Below are 24,915 nucleotides of genomic sequence, written 5' to 3' on the forward strand. Positions count from 1 at the left end.
TGCCTACCACAGAGAAGGTGCTGGGAATAGAAAGACTAAAAAAAAGTTTCTACTCTCAAGGGACTTATATTCTTCTAAGGGGATGCAACATGAACACTCAAAAAGTACTTTATAGTAGAGGGAGTAAAAAAGGTAAAGGAGAGGTCAGATAAAGTCCTAGCTAGCATGGTGTCATGGACAAGGTGCTCTATTCGGAGTCAGGAAAAACTGGGTTAAATCCCATCTCAGCCACTTATTGGCTATGTGACTCTGGGCAAATCACTTAACCTCAATATGCCTCAGTTTCGGCATCTGTAAAATGAAAGTATTGGACTTGATGGCCTCTAGGTCCCTCCTAGATCTAAATCAATGATCCAGGGAGGAAGGAGAGAGCACCAATAGCTGGAAGAATCAGGGAAAACTTCACAGGGGAAATGGTGCCTAAGCTGAGGCTTGAAAGAAAACATGGATTCTGAGAGTCCATTTTAGGCAGAAGAGATGTTTTTTTTTTTAAAAAAAATGATATTTTGTGTTTTCCCAGGTACATGTAAAGACAATTTTTAATATTCATTTAAAAATTTTTTTGAGTTCCAGTTTTTCTCTCTCCCTCTTTTTCCTCCCTCTCCCAAGACAGTAAGCAATATGCTATGGATTATACATGTTCAATCACACAAAACATATTAAGTATATTGTGAAAGAAGACACAGACTAAAAGGGAAAAAACCCCACAAAAATACAGAAAGTGAAAAATGGTATGCTTCAATCTGCATTCAGACTCCATCAGTTCTTTCTCTGGAGGCAGAGAGCATTTTTCATCATGAGTCCTTTGGAATTGTCTTGCATCATTGTATTGCTGAGAATAGCTAAGCCATTCTCAGGTGATCATCATACAGTATTGTTGTTACTGTGTACAATGTTCTCCTGGTTCTACTTACTTCACTTTGCATCAGTACATTTATATGAGTCTTTCCAGGTTTTTCTGAAACCAGCCTACTCATTTTTTATGGCACAATAATATTCCATTACATTCATATATTACAACTTATTCATTTTCCCAATTGGTGGGCATCCTCTCAATTTCCAATTCTTTGCCACCACAAAAAGAGCTGCTATAAATATTTTTATACAAATAGGCCCTTCCTCTTCCCCCCTTTTGTTATCTTTTTACTTTTTATTTCTTCTTTTTTTTAGTTTTTTTAATTTTTTAAAATTTATTTATTTATTTTTAGTTTTCAACATTCACTTTTATAAGATTTTGAATTCTAAATTCTCTCCCTCCCCTCCTACCTCCCCAAAATAACATGCAATCTGATATAGGCTATACATGTACTATCATAATAAACATATTTCCACATTAGTCATGTTGTGAAAAAAGAATCAGAACAAAAGGGAAAAACCATGAGAAAGAAACAACAAAAAAAGAGAAAATAGTCTACTTCCATCTGCATTCAGGCTCTATAGCTCTTTCTCTGGATGTGGATGGCATTTTCCATCATGAGTCTTTTGGAAAGGACTTAGATCATCGCATTGCTCAGAAGAGCTAAGTTTATCAAGGCTGGTCATCGCACAAGGTTGGTTACTGTGTATAATGTACTCCTGGTTCTGCTCAGTTCACTTAGCATCAATTCATGCAAGTCTTTCCAGGTTTTTCTGAAGTCTGCTTGCTCATCATTTCTTATGAAACAATAGTACTCCATTACATTCATATTCTACAACTTGTTCAGCCAATCCCCAATTGATGGACATTCCCTCAATTTCCAATTCTTGGCCACCACAAAAAGAGCTGCTATAAATATTTTTGTACATGTGGGTCATTTCCTCTTTTTATGATTTTTTTTTTTGGATACAGATGGAGTAGTGATATTGCTGGATCAAGGGGTACGCACAGTTTTATAGACCTTTGGGCATAGTTTCCATATTGCAGGAGAAATGGTTTATGCAAATATATGGAGGCAAAAGAAGATGGTGTATCAAGTTCAGGGGAACAACTAGTAGTACAGTTTGTCTAGGAAATAGAATTCATGAAGGGGAATATTGTGATATAAGGATGGAGAGGTAGATTAGAGTCAGACTGTAGGGGACCTGGCAACTGGCTAAGGAATATTTCATTCTACAGACAATAAGATTTCCCTAAATCCACCTGAAGTTTTTAAGCAGGGGAATGACCATGGCTAAACCTGTGCCTTAGAAGGATGATTTTGGTGGAGATTTGGAAGGGATTAGTAGCAGAGAGACCAATGAGAAGACTGTGATAATCATCCAAGTGAAAGGTGATGAAGATCCTAACTATGATGGTGGTTGTGTGAGTGGAGAAAATGGGATGGACTTAAGAGCCATTGTGAAGGTATAATTTGTAACATTTGGCAATGATTGGATGTAGGAGTTGGAAGAAAGGGAAGAGTCAAGGATGATGCTGACATGAACCTGGGTGACTAGGAAGACAGTGCTGCCCTCAGCAGAGACAGGGAAGAGAGAAGGAAGGAAGGGTCTGGTGGGGGGTGGGGTGGCCATTGAGATAATGAGTTTCATTTTAGATGGGTTACATTTGGGGTACCAATGAGATATCCAAGTGGAAAGGTCTAGCACACAGTTGGAAATGATGAATAGGAGCTTAGAGGAAAGATGAGGGTTAGATATGTAGATTTGGGTATTGCCTGCATAAAGGTTATGGAAGCTTATGAGGAAATCAGGGGAGAGAGTACCTTCCGCCTTTGTTTCTGACTCTCTGGATTTCATAATTATATCTCTACTGTTGTTTCATTCTTGAAGTTTCCTCAGTGCCTGGGGCCTCCTTGCCCCATAACATCCTATTACCTCTACTCAACCTGGAGTAACTGTCTGCAAGGGCTCAGGCCGGCCTGCCTTCATTGCCCTTTCCTATTCCTAACTTGCTTGACTTCAAAATCATGACCCCCTTCCAACTTTTCAGCTCTCTTTTGTGTATTGTCTCTTCCCCCTCCTCCGCCCCCTCCCCAAGAATGAAAGCTCCTTGGGGCCAGGGATTTTCTTTCTTTTTGCTTATACAGTCAACCCTCATTATTCATGGATTGTGTATTTGTGAATTCCTCTAGTCACTAAAATTTATTTGTAACTCTGAAATCAATACTAGAAGTACTTTTCTGGTCATTCTTGGACATGTGCTGAGTGGCAAAAATTTGAGTCACCGTATGCACAAGTTCCCCGGTGAGGTTGAGAAAAGCAATGCTCTGTCTCCTTGCGTTGGCTCTCATCCAGTAAACACACGTCTATTTAGTGCCACATTTTTTGCATTTTTGTGCTTTTTTTTTGGTGATTTAGCAGTTTAGAATGGCCCCTAGGCATAGTACTGAAGTGTTCTCTGGTATTGCCTAAGCAAGAGAAAGAATGTGTATTAGATAATGCGTGAGTTATAGTGTCATTTGCCATCAGTCTAATGTTAATGAATCAACAATATTGTACATTCAGAAAAAGGAAGAGGAAATTCCCACATAATTATATGTAAGAAATATATGTTAAAAAAGGTACCTTTAATTTAAACAGAAACACATAAAACAAGGTTATGTATTGATTAGTTGATGAAAATGTAGTGACCAGAGGCTCTCAGAAGCCAAAGCCTGGATATCCCCTAGGAGACATTGCTAATTCAGTATTTGTGGCAACTGTATTGAACACAAGTGCCGCAAACGACAGCAGTCGACTGTATTTGTATCCTGAGCATTTCAGCAAAGTTCTTAGCACGCAGTAAGTACTTAATAAATGCTTGTTTCCTTTTTATCTTCCTTCCAAGGGTGTAACCTTGAAGGGCATCTATACTGAAAGGCAGAAAAACTATGATGAATCAGCCAAGGAGAATAAAAAGGAGTGGGTTAGACAAGTCAGAGGAGCTAGGACATAAGTCAGCCAAACCAAGGGAAGAAAAGAGTGCCCAGATTCTACCCCTGAAAAATGCTTCACCACCTGTTTCCTCCATTTAAAAAAAATGATATGGTACTACCTTAGTAAAAACCCTTATTACCTACCTATAGCAATTCCTGCCACTCTTTCTCTTCCAACCCATCTCTCCTCATAAACATTTCTAGAATAATTTTTTTTTGGAGTGGGGAGGCCAGGCAATTGGGGTTAAGCGACTCGCCCAAAAATCACACAGCTAGTACGTGTTTAGTGTCTGATGCTCAATTTGAACTCAGGTCCTCCTGACTCCAGGGCTGGTGTTCTATTTACTGCACCACTTGGCTGCCCCCAATAATTTTTTTTTTTGCATATAGATTTAATCAGGAGCTCAGAAATCTTCAGGTGTTCCTATCGCTTCCTGGGTAAAGTTCAGATTCATTCCTTTGTCTGACAGTCACAGTTCTCTACAATTTGACACCACCCCACCTTCCCAGCCTTATCTCATTATATCCTGTCACATTCTTGCTCCAGCTACACTGGACAACTTTCTATAGCCTCTCCCTGGAATGAGCTTCCTCCTCTCTTCACCTTTTGAATCCTTAGCCACATTTAAAGTCCAGCCCAAATACCATCTTTTCCAGGAAGCCTTCTTTTTACTTGACACCAATAATAATTGATAATATTTATATAGCAGTTCAAAGTTTGTTACATGTATACTTCTCTTATTTGTTATACTTGTTAAATGTATAAATACTTCATTTAAGCCTCATGACAAACCCAGCAAGTAGGTACTAAATTAACGATTGTCTCCCCCAGACCTCACATAGCACTTTGTTTTGTCCCCCTCCAATGCGCTTATCATGTATTTTATATTATAACTGTCTATGTTGGTATGTTCCTTCCCTCTGCAAATTGTAAATTTCAGTAAGGCCAGAATTCTGTCTTATCTAAGCTTTTTTTTTTTTGAGGGGGATGGGTTATTAGCATACTGCCAAGCACAGATTAGGCATCATAAATATTTGGGGTTTTTTTCAGTTTAACAAATATTTAAGCACCTACTCTATGCAAAGCAGTGTGTTAGGCACTGGAGATGTAACACAAGAATGAAACTATCTCTGTCCTCAAAAAGTTTACATTGTATTATGAAGAGGTCCTACAGCAGACAAAAAAAATTGGAAGGACAATGGGCCTTTGAGTAGGGGAACTCACTGGGTTTTTTTGTTTTGGTTTGGTTTTGTGATCAGCAGTGTTTCTATTTCTGGTGGAAATCTGAGCTTTAGAAGTATAGGGTCTTGTGCTTAGCCCTAATGACCATGACCCCTAAGATATATCTCTGAAAATTCTGTGACTTTGAAGCACATGTGAAGCGAAGTGCCTTTAGTAGGGACTTTAGCTCAGCCTGAGAAAATGCCCCAGGATCAGCTCAGGAAGGAGCGAGTCTGGAGCTCCTAAGGGAAGTCAGTACCCAGCCGGTCTCAGGGGAAGTTTACAAGTCAGTTTCATTTCTTGGCTTTTGAGTATTTCTCACCTGCTGGTTCCAGTAAGCTATCTGACCTTGGACGCGCCTCTGACTACAGGGGTGGGGCAAATGGAGGACGGAGAGACTTGCACAGCTCCCTCTCTGGTACAGGTAGACGGCTGCCTAAATCTGACAGTTTCAGGTCCTGCCTTCCTGCTGGCCAATCCCACTTGTGGTGTTTAACACCAAACAGAAACACCTTTTATTGACTGTCCTTGAGCCTAGGTTCATGGTTTGATACTGCCTGTTACTGTTGATACTCGGTCTGATACTGCCTGAACTATGGTCCCACCCCCTGAAAGGGCTTGAGTCTGAGGGGAAGAGTGCTCCGTCCTGCTTACAATCAATAATTTAGGATCGGGAATTTGAAGCCATGAATCTGTCACATTCCTTTCTTATTTCTGTATTTGACTTTCTCTGAGTAGGCAAATACAACTCTCTGACTAATGCTGACAATAGAAATGTGGAGGGAACTGGAAGAGAGGGCATAAATAAAACTTTTAATTAAAGCAAAGTTTCTTGCAGCCTTGGCACTAAGCCTGAGAAGAGGGAAGGGGAGGAAGAAAAGAGGGCAGGGCGGAAAGTCCCTGGACAGATTTTAATTCCCTTACTTTTATTGAGGAAGGTATGTTTGCTCTTTCTCTTCTGGTCTTCCTTTTCTCTCAAATTACTACAAAGTGGTGTATGTGTGTACGTATGTGTGTATGTAGTGTGTTTAGCTATTAAGGACAGACCAGGATGGTAGGAAACACAATATGGTATTGTGGAAAAAGCCTACTGCTAGCTAAGATGTGTAACACTGGATATAACATATCTTTTTTCTAGGCCTCAGTTACTGCATCTGTAAAATGAGAAGATGTGACTAGGTAAATGCTGAAGGTTCTCTCCAGCTTCAGCATGCTGTTTCTTATATTTTAAGGACCTTTCCAACTCAACATTCTATGTTCCAAGGACCCTTCCAAAATTCGATATCATAAGGTCTCTTCTAGGTAGCAGGGCGGATAAAGCATCAGGCTCATCTTCCTGAGTTCAAATCTGGCCCTAGACACTTAATAGCTTTGTCACCCTGGGCGAGTCACTTTACCCCGTTTGTCTCAATTTCCCCATCTGTAAAATGAGCTGGAGAAGGAAAGAGAAGACCACTCCAGTATCTTTGCCAAGAAAACCCCAAATGGGGTCACAAATGGTCAGACACGACTGAAAACAACCGAACAACTACCACCAATAAAAAGCTCTGACATTCTGTGTTCAAAGGTCTCTTTCAGTTCTGAAATTATATGATATAATATGGTGAAAAAAAGCACTGGATTTGGCACCAGAGGATCTAGTTTCAAATCTCAGCTCTATCATTTCCTGCTTATGTGCCCACGGAAAAGTTACTCCTGTGAAGGGGGTTGGACTAGATGACCGTTAAGGTCCAGCTCTGTTTGTGATACTGTGACTCTATTTCTCCTTCAGGGCTTGGATTTCTCACAGCTATCACCTGCACCACTGACAGCTATGAGTCTAGGAATAGTCCTGGTCTTCAGGGCTTCTCTTAAGGCCAAACCCCATGTGCAAAATGAGAATCAGGGTGCCTGCACTCTCCCCGAGTAGGCAGAAAGACTCCTTCCTCCCTCCCCGACTTGCCTCACCTCACCTCCCCCAACCCTGTCATTAATGAACGTTCAACGTCAGGTCCGCCCCAGTGAGGCAAGTGGGCTGGAGATGGGTGTGTTGTAACAGCTGGGGAAAGGAGGCAAAGGTGAGCAGGCTGTGGGCCCAGCTGGTCACTCCTGGGGCCTCGGCTGGCTGTTTGTTTCACAGAAGAGAAACTTCTCCATTGGTGCCTGGTCTCAGAGGTTCCCAGCACTGATTGCTGGCTTCTGTCGTATCCTGGGACCAAACTTTCCTCTGGGACTGGCTGAAAGCTGATTTGGGCTCACCATTTTCCGTTAATCTTTAATGCTAAGTTATTGGGGGAAAATGTAGATGAGTATATGACAGGTGTCTTCTGATTGTCAGCTAACAACAATTGCTGGGCTCTGCAGAATTTACAGACCAAGGGGGCCGGAGAAGGGCAGGCAGAGGATTCCGAAGATCTTGAGGTACTGCAGTCTCCCCCTCTGTCTGTGATGATTGGCCATTGGGAAGAAGGCCTTCTATATCTATTCCTGTTAAAAATGAGGGTGGGGGCTTGAGGATGGGACCCCATGCTCTGAGCTGCTTTTAGCATACCTGTACTGAGTCAGGAAACTCAGATTCTAAGTCCAGACCGTGTAACTAACACAGGATGACCTTTGGCAGGCTTTTCCTCTCTCCGTGCCTCAGTTTCCTCTTCTGAAGGATTGAGTTTCTAGGGTCCCTTCCTGCTCTCAAGTTCTAGGGGTCGATGACCTGCTACCTGTACCAAAGTGTGGAGAGGCTTGTGACCGAAAGTTCCCTGGACTGGGGCAGGTGTTCAGAAAAGGGCAAAAGGAGGAGGGTGTTAAGTTCTGAGACTTGGCGATGATTTTAGTGTGGAGAGAGGTTGGATAAATAAAGGGACCTGAACAGGAGTCCTGGCCTTCCCTCCCTCTGCGCCCTGGCTCTTGGTCGTTCTGCATCTTGTCATGAGGTTCACACTCCTGGGAATTTCTCCACCCCCACCTCCTTTCTGTGCCTATGAGAACTAGATTGTAAGCGACCCAGGAAGGCTCTGATGATGAGGATGAACTTTTAACTTTAGTTTGAAGGAAAAGAACTGAGCAGGTAAGGGGCCTAATGGATGGGATGTTGAACCCTATCAGACATCACCGGCTCCAAGCCTCAGAGAGGGCAAAGAGGACCAGCTGCTAGGCTGGAGAAGGATTTGAGTGGCCCTTAGTAAATTTGCAGGAATCTGGGCTTTGCAGCCTGAACACTGAAGTGTGGAGGCTTACGGTACCTGGGAACTCTCCTTTGATTATTTAAGTGTTCAGAGGAGGGGGAGGGGGAAGAGAATGGGAAAGGAGAGGGGGAAGGGAAAGACAGGGAGAAGGATTTTAATCCCAGCCTCTTTTCTCCCTCTTCTCTAGTTTGCAGTGCTGACAGATTTGCTGTTTTACAATGGATCCTTCTGCAAGTCCTAGCCTCCAGGTAAGCTGAAGTTGGTGTTGCAGCTATATGATGCCTTCACATTTTAGGGCCCTGACATTCAAGGTCTAGGCCCTTTGGGGTTGTTGGGAAGGAAGCTACATGAATGTATTTTTGTACACTTCCAAAGTCAATGCATCTGCTCTCAGAGGCAGTGAAAAAAAATTTTCTTTCTTAAAAAAAAGATTTTTGAAGTATTGCAGTCTCATCTTCTGCTTATGGTGAGTGACCTTGGGGAAGAAGGCCTTCTATATCTACCCCTATTAAAAATGAGGCAGGGGGGCTTGAGGGTGGGACCCCACGCTCTGAGCTTCTTTTAGCAGACTTGTACTGAGAGTCAGGAAACTCAGATTCTAAGCCAGGCCCTGTCACTAACACAGTATGACCTCTGGCAGGCTTTTTCCTCTCTCTAGGCCTTCTCTTCTGGAGGATTGAATTTGATAATATGTTGGTCCTTTCCTGCTCTCAAGTCCTGTGGGTCTGTGGCCTGCTGCCTGTACCAAAGTGTGGAGAGGCTTGTGACTATGGCAGGTGTTTAGAAAAGGGGAAAGGAGAAAGGTGTCAGTTCTGAGACTGGGTGATAATTCTGGTGTGGAGAGGAGGACAAATTGAAGGACTTGAGAAGGGGGCCTTCCACCCCATCTGTAGTGCTGAGAGATTTGCTGTTTTACAATGGATTTTTCTTCAAGTCCCAGTTTCCAGGTGGGTTGAAACTGGTTTTGCTTTGGAGCAATCCAATAAATCCAATAACCATTAACTAAGCATCTACTATGTGCCAGACACTGTGCTAAATTCTGGGGATACAATTATTAAAAAGAAAGACAACCGCCACCCGCAAAAAGCTTATAATCTAAAGGGGGAGATGACATATAAAATGAGGCAGAAAAGGGTGGGGGGAGATACACCAGGGGGCCTATCCCAGAGGGATGAGGTTGGGGTCATTCTTGCCTTTTAAAAATGATGCCGGGGAGGAGATCTCTGGAGAAGGAAATGGGCTGAAGTGTTGGGAATCTAATTTACTTAAGCCCAACATTGTGATGTCCTTCTTGCGTACTCTTACACAGGAGAGAGGTCACACTGGGAAGGGTAGAGTGAAAGGGGCAGTGCATTTAGGGTCAGGGGACCTGGGTTCAAATGCTGGCTCTGTCACTTATGACTTGTGTGACCTTAACCAGATCACTTCACTTTTACTGGCCTAAGTTTCATCTGCAAAGTGGAGGCAGGAACAAATGATCTCTAATGGCCCTTCCATCTTTAAATCTATGAGCTGATGATGGGACTGGGATTTTAGGTAAAGGTATGAATTGTGTGGTAGCAGTAGAGGGTTCCTGTAAAGTGGAGATGAGAGATAAGTCTGGAAAGATAGGTCTCTGGAGGGGTTGGGGATGGCGTATGTTTTTATTCATGTTATGGTTAAGATGTCTAGTATTGTTCATTTTCTGGTTAGAGGTTACATTGGTAGAGGGAATTCCCAGGTGAGGGAATTCCCAGGTGAGGAAATTCACTCTACCAATGCTAGCCAGCACCTGCTTTGCAACTTCTAATCCTATTTTGCATGAAAAATTGGTTTGGGTTAAAGTAAGTCATGTTTTATAACTGAAAATTAGATGTTAGGTGTGCATTCTGGATAATAGGGTAGTGATATTGCAGACGGGATTCCTTCTTGAGTTAAAAGCTGGATTTGCTGACTTCTGAGATTTCTTCCAAACTTTCTAATCTATGGCCCTTAAAAGATTTTAAGCTCTCTGGGATTGGGTCGGGCTATATAGGAAGGTATCTCTGTCTTTCTGTGAGGAGAGAGCAGGTAAAAGGATTCTCCCTTCCGCCAGACTCCTCTGAAGACTTAAAGGGCCTATACTTTTTATTTATGTGTTCGTGTTATTATTTTCTCTGAGTACATCTGGGTTTTAAATTTTACTTTATTTTTAAAAAAAACTAATTTAATTTTTAACTTTTATTATTTTTCAGTTTATTTTATTTTTAATTTAATTTTTTAAATTTAAATTTAATTGAATCTTTCTTTTGATAAATCTCCTTCCTTTTCTAGACAGGAAATGGTTCATGTATCACTTTATTTACAACCTTTCTTTGGCTAGTCTGCCAGGTCAAATGCATTGAGTGGAGATGTCACTGCATGAGTCTTATACATGGTCCTGGGGAGGAGGTAGTATCCTTCTGAGAGGATATGCTGGGCAAAAACAAATTAATTAGGACACCGTAAGATAATGAAACCAAATAAACAGACCCTTTAGGTCTGCTTATTTATTAAATGATTTGTAAGAGTCTTTAAGATAAAATCAATTCAAACTATGTTTATTTAGTAACTCATGTAGTAAATTAATTTCAGTGCATAAAATATTGTAATTCTTTTTTAGTTCCTCTTAAGGGGAATTAAAAAAATCAATTAAATTTTTTTCAATTAAAAAAATCTGTCTTCTCTTCCTCTTACTTCTATCTACCCCTTCCATCAAACAAGAAAGAAAAACAAAATCCTTATAACAAATACGGGCCTTTTTTACACTACAAAAGGAGAATAATAGCTGAGTAGAACTCTGGACTACTGAAATGCTAGAGTCAAGAAGAGCTGAGTGTGGATTAGCCTTTAGACACTTAATGTCTGTGTGATCCTGGGCAAGTCTTTGAACTTCTCTATAATATGGGGATAATCAGAGCACAAACCTTCCAGGGTTGTTGTGAGGCTAAAATGATGTAATATGTGTAAAGTTCTTTCCAAAGCTTAAAGCATGATATAAATATTAACTAGCATTATGTGAAATATTATTATATGAAGCGAGTCAAATCAAGAAGCTTTTATTAAGCACCTGCTGTGAGCCAGGCACTGTGCTAAGCCCTAGGGATACAAAGGATCTCCCAATGCATCTTGGGCCATCTCCGGTTGTCCTAGTGAATATCAGCCCACTGGACCCAGATGACTCTGGAGGAGAAAGTGAGGCTGGTGACCTTGCACAGCCCTCCCTCACTCAAATCAAAGTCAGCTGATGTCATGGTCCTCTTTGAAAGTGAAGGACAAACACAACAACAACCAGGGATACAAGGAAAGGCAAAAATAGCCCCTGCCCTCAAGAAGCTTACCATATGATGGGAGAGACAGAAATGCAAACAGCTATACTATCTATCTATCTGTATGTATGTATACATATACATACATTATATCTACATGTATATATACACGTATACTTATACACACACATACACACTAGCTGTGCGACAGGGCAAGACAGACACTTAACCTCTGTCTGCCTTAATTTCTTTATCTGTAAAAGAGGGGTAATAATAGCCCCGACCTCCTGGAATTATTATGATGAAAAATGAGATGCATGTAAAGTGCTTTGTAAGCCTTTTGTTGTCGTTGAGTCATGTCTGACTCTTCATTACCATGTAGACCATGGGGTTCTGTTATTTTTTGGCAAGGATACTGGATTGGTTTGCCATTTCCTTCTCCAGTGGATTGAGGTTGAGTGACTTGCTCAGGGTCACATAGTTAGTAAGTGTCTGAGGTTGGATTTGAATTCAGGTCTTCCTGACTTCGGGTGTAGTACTCTATTCACTAAGGCTTCAGAGGTTCCCAAAGTAGGTGGGTGGGGTGGTGGAATGATGGGGTGGGGTAGTAGCCTCGGGTGCAATTGGAAGGCATTGAATAAAAATTGGGGGGGGGCGGGGGCGGTGGAAGCAAAAGGAAAGAAGAGAAGAAAATTTTGGAAAACCATTCCTACGTGTTTCATCTGTTGTGTAACAGAGTTAAAGTTGTAGTGATCACATTATTTACCAAATAAGTACACAAAATGCAAGTTATAGCCGGTCAGTGGTCAAGTCCTTGGATAGGTCTTAACAGGCAAGTATTGGCAGGTGAGCTTGTAGAACTTTGTCAAGAAGTCCAGCCGCATTGGCAGGAATATGTGTGTGTAATGACTTGTTTACAATACAATATTGTATAGATACATGATGCAATATTACATCATCAAATTTCTATGCAGGAAAACCCCATGAATTTACAATAAATTATTAAATTTAAAATGTGTCATTAACTGTATTTTTTTGAAATGATGCAAATTGAAAAAAAAAAACTATTAAAAGGTTAAAGAAAGTAGTTTTCCAGGGTGGCAGGCCAAATAAGCTTGGGAACCTCTGCACTAAGTCATCTAGGCCTCTAATTGTAAACCTTAAAGTGCTATAAAATGCTAGTTATTATTATGTATAGACATGATAGATACAAGATGTAGATAATCTCTAAGGGGAGCATTAGCCTTAAGGGGATATAAGAAAAGGTTCTTGTAGAAGGTGGGACTTTAGCCGGGTCTTGAAGGAAGTCAAGGAAGCCAGGAGGTATAAAGGAGGAGGGAGAGAATTCCAGGGGTGGGGGACAACCAATGAAAATGCAAGTCAGGAGACAGAGTATTTTGTATGAAGAACCATCTGTCCCTGGATCAGAGAGTACATGGAGGAAGAGTAAGGTGTAAAAAGACTAGAAAGGTACCAAAGGACTGAGTTCTAAAGGGTTTTTTAGGGATAAGCAGAGGAAATTATATTTGATTCTGGAGGTAATAGGTAACAAACTGGGGTTTATTGAATGTTGGGGGTGGATACATGGGAAAGAATACTGAACTTGGAGTCAGGATTTGCTGTTGTTTGGTCATTTTCAATCGTTTCCAACTCCTCCTGACCCCATTTGGGGTTCTCTTGGCAAAGATACAGGAGTGGTTTGCCATTTTCTTCTCCAGCTCATTTTACAGATGAGGAAACTGAGACCACAGGGTTAAGTGACTTGCTCAGGGTCACACAGCTAGTAAGCATCTGAGGTCATATTTGAACTCGGGTCTATCTGACTCCACGCCCAGCACCTTGGTTCTAGTTCCAGCTCTGTGAATAACTGGATCAGGAATGGGTGACCTCCCCTCCTTCCTCTACCTCCTTGTCACAAGAAGAGCCTGCTCTCCAAACATGAAGGGCTCCCTGTATAAGCACCTGTATAAGGGTCATACTTGTTACCCCTAGGTCTCTATATCCAGGGTTCAAGGAATCTGGGAAGAACTCTACTCTGCTGTACATAGTGCATTGAATTAGATATCACCTATGTATAGAAAGTTTAGAACAGGGGTTCGCAGCCTTTTATATCCCCTCTGATAGTCTGATGAAGCCTATGGATTCCTCAGAACTATGTTTTAAAATGCATAAAATACATTAGATTATAAAATAAAACCAATTCTATGAAAATATAAATATTAAGATATTTTAAAAAGAAAAAATGGCCTAGAAATTCCAGGTTAAGAACCCCTGGTAAGGAAGCAGAGACTAGGTAAAAGGAGACCCCCAGTGCTACATCATCAGACACTGTTAGTAGTTTTTTATCAGTGGGAATGACATTTAAAAATTCTTCTTAAGGAAGCAGCATTGCTAACAGTTTTCTCAATTCACCCTAAGGACCATGAGGCTTCCCTCTGACTTGCAGCTGAAACCTTCCATGAGAGCTGTCTTCTTCTGTTAGAATGTGAACTCCTTGAAGATAGTGACTGTGTGGGATGAAAGACCCTCACCAATTAAAAAAATTAATTTTTAATAAGGATCCATCTCAGGGTGGGAACAGAAATAAAATTTTATTTGATTCTCATGAGAACAGATCTAGCAAGGGAGGCCAAGTACAAGGGGCAAAGCACCAATAATTATACCTAACACAAGAGAATTCCCGCCCACCTCTGACCCTTCTCACCATTGGCTGGGAGGTGGGCTTACAATCTGAGCACAAAAGCTAGACAAAGAACAGGGAAATCAAGGCACAGGAATTCCAATTCCCATTCCCTTAGTTAATGATTACAACTGAGGTGACATCTATAAATCTGAAGAAGGAGAGTAGGATAAGGGGAGGGGGAGACCCTCTCCATTCTTCTACAGTACTTTTACAGTAAAGGAAAGCAGGTCACAGTGACCCTATTCTTACTGAGCAAATCTTTAAACCAGAACCAGAAGAAAGAACAAAAAGTTTCAGGGTAAACTTTCCCAGAGGCTGAGCCATCAGACTCTCACAGCCTCAGAATTTTCTACTCCCCTATTTCTTGAATAGATATAGATATATATTTATACATATATTCCCTGCGAAGTCTTCACATTTTATTTTCTCACTATCTCACACAACAACAGTCTGACTTTTCTATTTGTCTCCCCAGCACTGAACACAGGGCTTTGAACATAGTAGGTGCTTAATCAATGCTTTTTATTTCATTTCATCAAATATTTATTTCATTTATTCAACCACTATAATATGTATTACTGGCCAGTTTTTAAGAAACTGAAACCAGAGGCTTGCCTCTAGGAATTTCTCTCCTCTAGTATCCAACCTCTTTTCAAACTAAATGATAGAACATGCTAGGGTGATAAAACCTTGGAGGCCATCGATTCCAATCTGCTCACTTTACAGATGAGGAAACTTGAGGACAGGGCCTACATCTCGGTCATCTTTGGTTCACCCACAGCCCCTAGTATCAGATTTTCACAAAATGAGAGGAGGGAAGAAACTACCCCTTACTGATATAAACTCCACGAAGACTGGATTTTTTTCTGTATCCCTTGTCCATAATGGTCTTGGGAAGCTGTGTAATCATATGTGTTGGAAGTCTTGCCCATTACCTCTCTACCTCATGGCACAGAGCTGGAAGGAGAGGCCAGGACCTGCTTCACTGTACAAAGTTGGAGGGGGGTGGCACAGAAAAATAAACAATATACATCGACTCTCCCAAGAGCATCAGACAATTAGGATGGGGGGAGGGAATTAATCTTGCCTCATATGCGAAATTAGTGCTGCCAGGCAGAACTATCCCTGCCCCCTCCCGCATTTGCTGCTTCTGTTATTTTTCATTCCCTCTTGGGCATAGCCCATTCAGAGTTTCTATTGTTTGCTTTCAAATTGCAAACTGTGGGGCCCAACGAATGGGCACAAAGCTGGGGTCTGGAATCCTGGGGTTTCAGAACCACTTGTCCCACAACTGTTCTTTAAGTAACTTGGAAAAAAATCACTTTTTCTTCATCTTTGAATAAGGGCAATACCTGATCTTTTTCTACTTCACATATGGGAGAATAAATAAATTTTTATAGACTTGTTTGTGGCTTTCGAGAAAAAATAAGTAATAAAAGTGATTTTAAGTAACTTACTTTTGTTTTACAAAAATTTTTTTAGACCTCGACACCCAATGGAAATATCAACTTGGGACCTTCAGCAAATCCAAAGTAAGTTCTTAAAGATGATGAAACTGAGGCCTCCCTGAGAAGACCTTAGATGGGAAAAAAATGTTTGTTGCTTGATGGATTTTGTGATTCCCTGCTTCTAACCTCCTGCTTACAATCCATTTTTCATACTAGCAACTGTCAGATTTCAGTCTTCCTAAAGCCCCATGCTTCCTCTGCTCAAAATCCTTTGCTTGGCTCCCCCTTGCCTTGTGCAGTGGTCTTCAAATTTTCAAATAAATGAAAAATGTTGAGTATACATGTCTGCTATGTATATATATTTACATGTACTACTATTATACAACTTATATAAAATAGATTAGCAAAAGTATGAGATGAAGATGAAGTAATATTTGATCCTTAATCAAATATTATTTAATAGTTAGGTAGCATAATGGATAGAGAGTTGGCCCTGCAGTCAGGAGGACCTGAATTCAAATCTAGCCTCAGAAACTACTTAGCTGTGTGACTCTGGACAAGTCCCTTAACCCTGCTTGCCTCAGTTTCCTCATCTGTAAAATGAACTGGAGAAGGAAATGGCAAACTACTCTAGTATCTTTGCCAGGAAAATCCCAAATGGAGTCATGAAGAGTCAACCATGACTAATTGACTAAACAAGTTAATTGGAAGTCACTGGACTTGAACAGGGGGATGATTTGGTTAGATCTGCATTCTAGGACAATCTCAGTGAACCAATGGCTTTGAGAGAGGAGAGAGACCTGAGGCAGGGAGATGTCAATCTAGGCAAGAGGTGATGAGCTTGAGAGATAGCCATGTGTGTAAAAAAAACGGGGAGACATGCTGTAGAAATAGAAATAAGATTTGACTACTGATTGGATACACGGAGTGAAGAAGGGTGAGGAGTTGAGTGTGGCACTGAGGCTGCAAACCTAGGAAACTGGAAGGTTGGTGAGCGGCGAATAGAAGGGAGGTTTAGAAAAGGGGTGGTTTGGAGAGAAGGTGGAGAAAATAACCCAACCACGCCCGCTTATCCCCTATGGCTCACTTTATACCACCAAAAAAATGGAAAGGTTTGATAGTCAGGGCTCTTTCTCTCTGGCCACTTCCCTGAAGCAGAGCCTGGCCCTTATGATGAGATGGCAGATGGCAGATGGTAGGAGAACAATAGATGGGGCAGAGAGTTTTGCTTGTATTACCAGCTTCTTGGTTTGCAGAGTTAGATTACAGCTGGCTTAAGGAGTCAGTGCCAGAAATGGAAGGCTGAAGTGAAAGAGGGAGGAGTAGGGTAGGGGAGAACTGGTCGATAGCGGGTGAAGTGGGTGGTATAGTTGGTTAGGGACAAAGCCAGGACTGGTTATAGAATGTGACCCATTTTCTCACCCTCTGATTGGTTGATCGAAAGTCCCCTGGGGTCATGGAATTCCCCTACTGTGGAAACCCCTGGCTTAGTGAAGTGAACAAAGACCAAACTCCTTACCCTGATATTCAGGTTCCTCCTGGATCCATCATTTGCAACCTACTTTTACAATATCATCCTCCCCTAACCTTAGTGCTCCAGCTAAAGTGGATAATTGGCTATTCCCCAAACATGCCCTGTGCTTTCCTGCCTTTGCCTATTTGCCCGTGCTTTTCTTTCTTCCTGGCATGTTTTTTTCCCCTCTTTGCTTGTTGAAATTCTATCTCTCAAGGCCCAATTTGTATGAAGTCTCCTTCAGGAAACCTTTCCTAATGCCTTAGAGGGAAGTAAACTTTCCCTCCTCCTCTGTATTCACACTGTTTCCTGAACCTTTCAGTCTTTCAACACTGGCCACATCCTGACCTGTATTGCAGTTATTTTTGTACATGCCTTTTCTAAACTCACTAAGCTGAAAGCAGCTGAGCATCATAGGACAGCTGAACCTGAAAGATCATCTGTAGTCCAATCCCAACTTTATGCATGAGCACATGGATTGAGTCTTTTCTCTCTCCCTGCTCCCCACCCCAGCACCTTTCATGCAGTGGGTGCTGAACTAGGTATTTGTGGAATGAATGAGATGCTTTATTTTAGGAAGGTAACTTAATAATGGGTAGTGTAGAGTTGTCCTCAGCCCTGAGAAAGAACTATATTGTTCTTCCCTGTTTTTTCCTTCCTATTTTCATCGTGGCAATACCATTCTTTTTCTCTCTTTAAGGTGTACTTCCCTTTTTCCCCCCTTTCTTTTCACTTTTGTTGTCTTTGGTGAGAAATGCCCTTCTCTTTTCCTACCCATTTCAAATGCTAACATTCTGTCCTTCAGGATTTTAGTAATTCATGTAGTCAAGGCTCAGAGACCTGAGATGGGAGAGAGTTCAGGACCATCTAGTCCAAACCAGACACTCAGTTTACAAATAAAGAAACCAAGGCCTAGGGAGGTTAAGTGACTTGCCCGCTCAAGGTCACATAGGTAGTAAATGTTCAAGGTGGTATTTAAACCCAGATCTTCTATTGGAGGGTCAGCATTCTTTTTGCTCAACCTCTCAGTTTTTTCTTTCCTTTTATTTCCCTCCTCCTGCTCCTCCGTAATATAACACATACATCAAGTAGTGGAGAAAAGCCAATTTGCTTTGGGTCCAGATCATGCTCCAGGATCATGTAAATGAGCTGAAAGTTGGCCAGAGAGTTTCCTCCTTAATGACTGGAATTACTCTTCTTTTGGGAAGATCTGGGTAGCTCCCCCTTCTACCAGAAAGTAGAATAAGAGATTTACTTGTAATATATTCTTCTTTTCTTCCAACAGTGCCAGGCCAACAGACTTTGACTTCCTGAAAGTGATTGGAAAAGGGAGCTATGGAAAAGTAAGTGATATTTGGGACCATGAATCTCTCTCTTCTTGGTTCCCAAGCATTCAAGATCTACAGAATGGTTACTCATACCTTTACTCACATCATCAGTAGAATACATGTCAAGTTCTGTTGGTATATTTCTCAGTTGCTCTCCTCGCCCCTGTCTTCAGACAGTCCTAATTGTTGCAGGAGTTTAGGGAAAACAGAATAGTTTAGAATAGTTTAGGGTAGCTTCATGGAGGAGGCAGAAGCCTTAAAGGATGAATCAGGGGGATATATGAAGGATAATTTGAGTTAGCCCCCCAATTTTAAAGCTCGTTGAACCTTTCAGCTTTCAAGGAAGGAACAAAACTTCAAGTGACCTTTTATATATCTTGTTCCCAACACTAATCACCTCCGGCCAGCACTGCACTGATAAGAACGCTCTTTCACACTGAGAATTTCTTACTTAGCCAAGCAAGGACCTTTGTGTTATCTGTGTTATAAAGGCAAGAGAATGTGCTGAATAAGCTGGCTGGAGCCTCTGATTCACTACTGAGTGTCCTGCTCCCATAATTAGAAATTATTCTCCTTTTAAAGAGAATCTCTTAAACAAGAGTTGACAAATTTCAGACATCAGGTAGCCATTGTGCCTGATATTTTTGGTGTAGTCATAACAAAAAAGGACATTGGTTCGCTTTGCTCTTCCTGCTTTTTTAGTGTTTTACTCTTGTGGTAACTTGAGAAATTCTCCATAGAGAATGATGCCACTTACTTCAGGTAGTAAAGTATTCTGAATTGGAAGAGACATTAATTAGAGGTCATCTAGTCTAGCACCCTTATTAAAAAAAATTATTTTTTCCCCTAGTTACATGTAGAGACAATTTTTAACATTCATTTTTTATAAATTTTGTGTTCCAAATTTTCTCTCTCCCTACCTCACCTCTCCTCTCTCCCAGACAGTAAGCAATTTGATACAGGTTATAAATGCTAAATCATGCAAAACATATTCCCATATTAGTCATTTTGTAAAAGAAGACAAAGACCCAAAGGGGAAAAAATACCGAAAATAGTACAGAAAGTGAAAAATTGTATTCTTTGATCTGCATTCAGACTCCATCAGCTCTTTCTCTGGAGGTGGATAGCATTTTTCGTCATGGGTCCTTTAAAATTGTGTTGGATCATTGTATTTCTAGGGATAGCTAAGTCATTCACAGTTGATCATCATAAAGTATTGCTGTTACTGTGTACAGTATTCTCATGGTTCTGCTCACTTCACTTTATATCAGTTCATGTAAGTCTTTCCAGGTTTTTCTGAAATTAGCCTGCTCATCATTTCTTGTAGCACAATAATATCCCATTATAATCATATACCATGACTTGTTCAGTCATTCCAATTGGTGGGCATCCCCTCAATTTCCAATGCTTTGCCACTACAAAAAGAGCTGCTATAAATATTTTTGTCCAAATAGGTCCTTTCCCTCTTTTTAAAAAAATATCTTTGGGATACAGACCTAGTACTGATATTGCTGGTCAAAGGGTATGTACAGTTTTATAGCCCTTTGGCAGCACCCTCATTTTACAAACAAGAAAACTGAGGTGCAAAGAGGGGAAGAGTCAGGATTTGAAGCCCAGTCTCCTTGACTGCTGATTTTAGTGCCATCTCCAGTATAGCCCAGCAATTGCCTGGGGAGGGGGTGGGGAACCTGCAGCCTCAAGGTCCTCAAGTGCAGCCCTTTGACTGAATCCAAACTTCACTGAACAAATACCCCAAATAAGAGGATTTGTTCTGTAAAACTTGGATTCAGTCAAAAGGTCCACACTTGAGAACCTAGAAGGCCACAGGTTCCTTATCCTTGGGTGAGGGGTTATTCAGATTTCTGAATTTCCAGTGTATCTCTTCCACCTTGGGCTTGGATTATTTTTACTCCCCCTCAACACACATATGAGACAAAAGAGAAGCATAGGCAGGGCAGGCAGAGAGTCTGGTGGCTCTGTGACTTCCTGACTGCCTTATCCTTGGTTCAGAGAAATATTCTGTCAAAATGTACTCAATTCTTTATGTGACTTTCTAGGTGATCCTTTAGACCAGGAATCCTAAAGGGTTCATAGAGAGATTTCAGGGGATCAATGAACTTGGATGAAAAAAAAATTGTATCTTTAATTTTGTTTCACTAACTTTCAACTGAAATTTAACATTTCCTTCAATCATGAATTTAAAATAAAAACCCAAACACTATTCTGATTAATGGTCCAAGTTTTCGCCAGACTACCAGTAACACACACACACACACACACACATACACAGAGTAAAAACACCTTCTTCAGACCTTTTTGTAAGCTCTATGTCCTTCATTTTCCTTTCTGACTGAGGTTGGAAACCACTGCTCTGAGGCTAAAAGCATCTCTCTCTCTCTCTCTCTCTCTCTCTCTCTCTCTCTCTCTCTCTTTTCTTTTGGCTCTGATTTTCTTTCTTGAAAGCTGATAGATTTATCTGACTCTCAAATTATGTCAGATGCTGGCTTGAGTAGCTTGCATGTTGTTTGTGGTGGAGTAAAACAGTGAGCCAGTCTTGGTTATGTTTCACTCATTGGATGCAGAACATGCCCTAGGTGCCCAGGGACAGAGTACATTATAATGATTAGACATGCTATGGTTGGAGAACTTAAGGAAGGTTATGCCTGAAATTCTCAATCATCGCGATTCTTGGTAGCCAACATCTTTACTCCCCACAGCCCTTTTTCAATACCTGGTAACGTCGTTGTCGTTGTTCAGTCATTTTAGTTGTGTCCACCTCTTTGTGACCCCATTTGGGGTTTTCTTGGCAAAGATACAGGAGTGGTTTGCTATCTCCTTCTCCGGGATACCTGATAGTATCCAATGCCAAGAAATGACCTAAGATGTGTTGGCTCCATCCTCAAGCCTGGGAGTATCCTAGGAGTGGCTCAGTTACAAACTCCCATTAAAAAACCGTACTGGCATTAAGCTCTAGCTTGGTGTTTCACCTCCCTGGGAGATTTCCACAGACCTTATCTTTCCGTCTTTGGCTGTAAGCGTCAGAGTCCTAATGTAGGGTATTGAGAAACATGGGGTAGTGTCAAACCTGTGGGGGAGCCAGCACTACTACTGCTAATGATGATGACGACGATGATGATGATGACGATGACAATGATGATTATAGCTGGCATTTGCATGGTGCTTTAAGGTTTGCAAAGTGCTTTACAAATATTATCTCCTTTGATCCTGATGGCCAACCTAGGAGGTAGGTGTCATTTTTGTTTCTGTTTTATAGATGAGGAAACTAAGGCAGACAGAGGTTAAATGACTTGTCCAGGGTCACACAGCCAATAAATGTCTGAGGCCAGATTTATACTCTGGTCTTCCTGACTCCAGGCCTGGTGCTCTATCACTGTGCCACCTACCTCCTCATATTAGCTAACATACACTGTCTGCCCAGGTTTGGTTGTTTGTTCGGTTTTTTTTGGGGGGGGGCATACAAAGCTATAACTAGGGAAGACCATCAAGGTCTTTGCTCCCAGGGCAGTGAAACGGAAGACACAAAAATTTAACAAATACAATCCTTTAGCATGATAGAAACCACTATAGTAGCCAATTCCCCCTTCAACTCAACATGTCTGAGTGATTTCTTAATGCTATTTTCTATTTTCAAATTTATTTTGGGATCTTTTCTTTTTACATTTCCTTGCTCCCCTACCCAATGTTGTGATTGAAATCAAGGTAAATGGAGGCACAAATCTCTGAGCATGATCAATTTATCGGTAAGGCTAGCAGTTAACAATAAAAGGGGTCTCTCATCCCCTCAACAAGCTAAAAGACCTTGAAAGAGGGCAGATAGATCATTTTTACAGACAAAAGGAGGAACATCCAGAAACTTGAAGAAGTCATAGATAGGGAAAGCAATATGATTGTTTACAAATCTTGAAGCTCACAGGCATAGGAATAATACTTTTGCATGGAAGTCTGGAATGCAGGGCTAGCAATGACCCCTTCTTCCATCTTGTCACCATGGAAAACTCATTGGTGGTGTCCACCTGCATGGCTAGTTAGTGTCGCTGTAATAACAGACCAGACTTTCTTTAAAGCACAGCCAGTGTTACAGAGACAACAGACCAGACTCCTGACAGCCACCTGCATCCTTCGAGGGTAACAGATTTCTTTGACACAAGAATAGAACAGTGATGAGCAGGAAAACTGAACTTCTAAACTTAACACAAAGATAATGAGTGATTTACAGGAAAGCCGAACTTCCAGATTTAACTCAGAGACAAATGAAACATAACTTAAGTTGTTGTTTTGTTGTTTAGGAGCAGCTAGGTGGTACAGTGGATAGAGCACTGGGTTTGGAATCAGGAAACTCATCTTCTTGAGTTCAAATCCAGCCTCAGACACTTATTAGCTGTGTGACCCTGGGTAAGTCACTTAACCCTGTTTGCCTCAGTTTCCTCATATGTCAAATGAGCTGGAGAAGGAAATGGCAAACCACTTCAGTATCCTTGACAAGAAAAGCCCCAAAATGGGGTCATCAAGAGTCAGATGTGACTGGAATGACTTTAGTCAGTAGTGATACAAAATGAAATAAATTACAGAATAAAATCAATTTGATTTTCTCAGTTTTCACCAGTAAACCCTAATTGCAGCAATGTATGAAAAAAAGGAATAACACATCAGCCGTATCTGACAATATATGTAATATTGTGTCCCTCTAGCTCCTGCCTCAGCAGAGACAAGAAGCTCTTTTCCAGGACCAACTTTGGTCATTGTCATTACTTAGCATTCAGTTTTGTTTTCTCATCATTTCCGTTTACAGTTATTGTGTAGATTGTTTTCCTGGTTCTGTTCACTCCATTCTGCATAATTTTATACAAGTTTTCTCAGACTTCTCTGAAATCATCATGCTCTTTTTGAATTATTTTCACATAATAGGCAACTAGGTGGGTGAGTGCATAGAGTGCTAGACCTGAAGTTAGGAAGATCTAAGCTCAGATCTGACCTCTGATACTCCCTAGTTAGTTCTGAGACACTGGGAAAGTCACTTAACTGCTGTCTGCCTCAGTTTCCCTAATTGTAAAGTGGAGATAATAATGGCACCTACCTCTCAGGACCATTGTGAACACCAAATGAGATAATATTTACAAAGTGCTTAGCACATAGTGGGCACTTAATAAATGCTTCTTCTCTCCCCTTCTCCATCTTGAATTGCAGATTTAGAGAGGAGACATGATCTGTTCTACTCTCCTGAAGGACATTTGGAGCGACTTGCTTCTGGTGTATTTAGTGCAGTTTGCTTTGGCCACCACAATTTCCTAGTTTCAATTCTTCAAGGAGAGCATTGTATTGGAGTTAGAGGTCCCTTGTTCAAATCCCAGTCTCTCATTCCCCAACAGGTCAATGATAAAAGGATATGGACAGGGAGGTTTTTTTTTTTTACTTTAAAAAATTTTTAATACGATGTAATTTAGTTTTTAAAAGTGTTCAGTTTCAGATTCTCTCCCTCTTCCAACTCCTTCCCCACCTATTAAGAAGGCAAGAAGTACAAAATGCATTACAAATATAAAGTCCAGCCAAAAAAATTTCCGTATTAGGTATGTTCTGGGGGAAAAATAGGAAAAGAAGGAAAAAACTTGTTTCAGTCCTTTACTGAGTCTATCATTTCTCTCTCTGGAAGTGGATAGCATTCTTCATCATGGATCTTTTGTAAATGTGGTGGGTCATTGTGATGATCAGAGTTACCAAGTCTTTCATAGTTGATTATATTTATAATATTTCTATAATGTATAAATTGTTCTCCTGGTTCTGTTTATCTCACCCTGCATCAGTTCATATGAAAAGGCAGTTTTCAAAGAAGTCCAAGCTATCCATAGCCATTTGAAACAATGTTCCAGATCAGTAATAATTTTGCAAATTGAAGCAACTCTGAGGTTTCACCTTACATCCATCAGATTGGCAAAACTGACAAGAAAGGAAAATGACAACTATTGGAAGGACTGCAGGAAAACGGAAAACACTAATACATTATTGATGGAGCTGTGAATTGATCCAGTCATTCCAGAAAGCAATTTTAACTGTGCCCTGAAAGTCACTAAATGTGCATACCCTTTGACCCAGTAATACAACTATTAGGTCCAAAAAGATCAAAGAAAGAGGATAAAGACTCATATATACAAAAACATTTCTACTAGCACTTTTTGTGATGTCAAAAAACTGGAGACTAAATGGGTAACCTATCAGTTGGGAAATGGCTGAACAAATAATGGTATAGAAATGGAATGGAATGCTATTTTGCCATAAGAAATGATGAAAGGGATAGTTTCAGTGAAACCATGGAAGGCTTGTATGAGCCAATGAAGAGTGAAGTGAGCAGAGCCAGGAGAACAATTTAGATAACAGCAACACTGTAAAGACAAACAGCTTTGATAGACTTGAGAACCTTCATCAATAAAATGGCCAACCACAATTCT

General features: G+C 40.9%; 1 protein-coding gene across 1 annotated transcript in view; it reads left to right on the forward strand.

The window, feature by feature from the left end:
• Positions 1-7,102: 7,102 nt before the first annotated feature.
• Positions 7,103-24,915, forward strand: part of SGK2 (serum/glucocorticoid regulated kinase 2) — a 45,707-nt gene continuing 27,894 nt past the window's right edge. The window contains exons 1-4 of the mRNA XM_036752439.1: positions 7,103-7,455; positions 8,404-8,464; positions 15,648-15,697; positions 18,412-18,469. Coding sequence (XP_036608334.1) covers positions 8,435-8,464; positions 15,648-15,697; positions 18,412-18,469 — 138 coding nt within the window. The 5' untranslated portion in view covers positions 7,103-7,455; positions 8,404-8,434. The remainder of the gene's footprint in view (positions 7,456-8,403; positions 8,465-15,647; positions 15,698-18,411; positions 18,470-24,915) is intronic.

This window comes from Trichosurus vulpecula, chromosome 3 (genome assembly GCF_011100635.1).
Source record: "Trichosurus vulpecula isolate mTriVul1 chromosome 3, mTriVul1.pri, whole genome shotgun sequence".
Lineage (NCBI taxonomy): Eukaryota > Metazoa > Chordata > Mammalia > Diprotodontia > Phalangeridae > Trichosurus > Trichosurus vulpecula.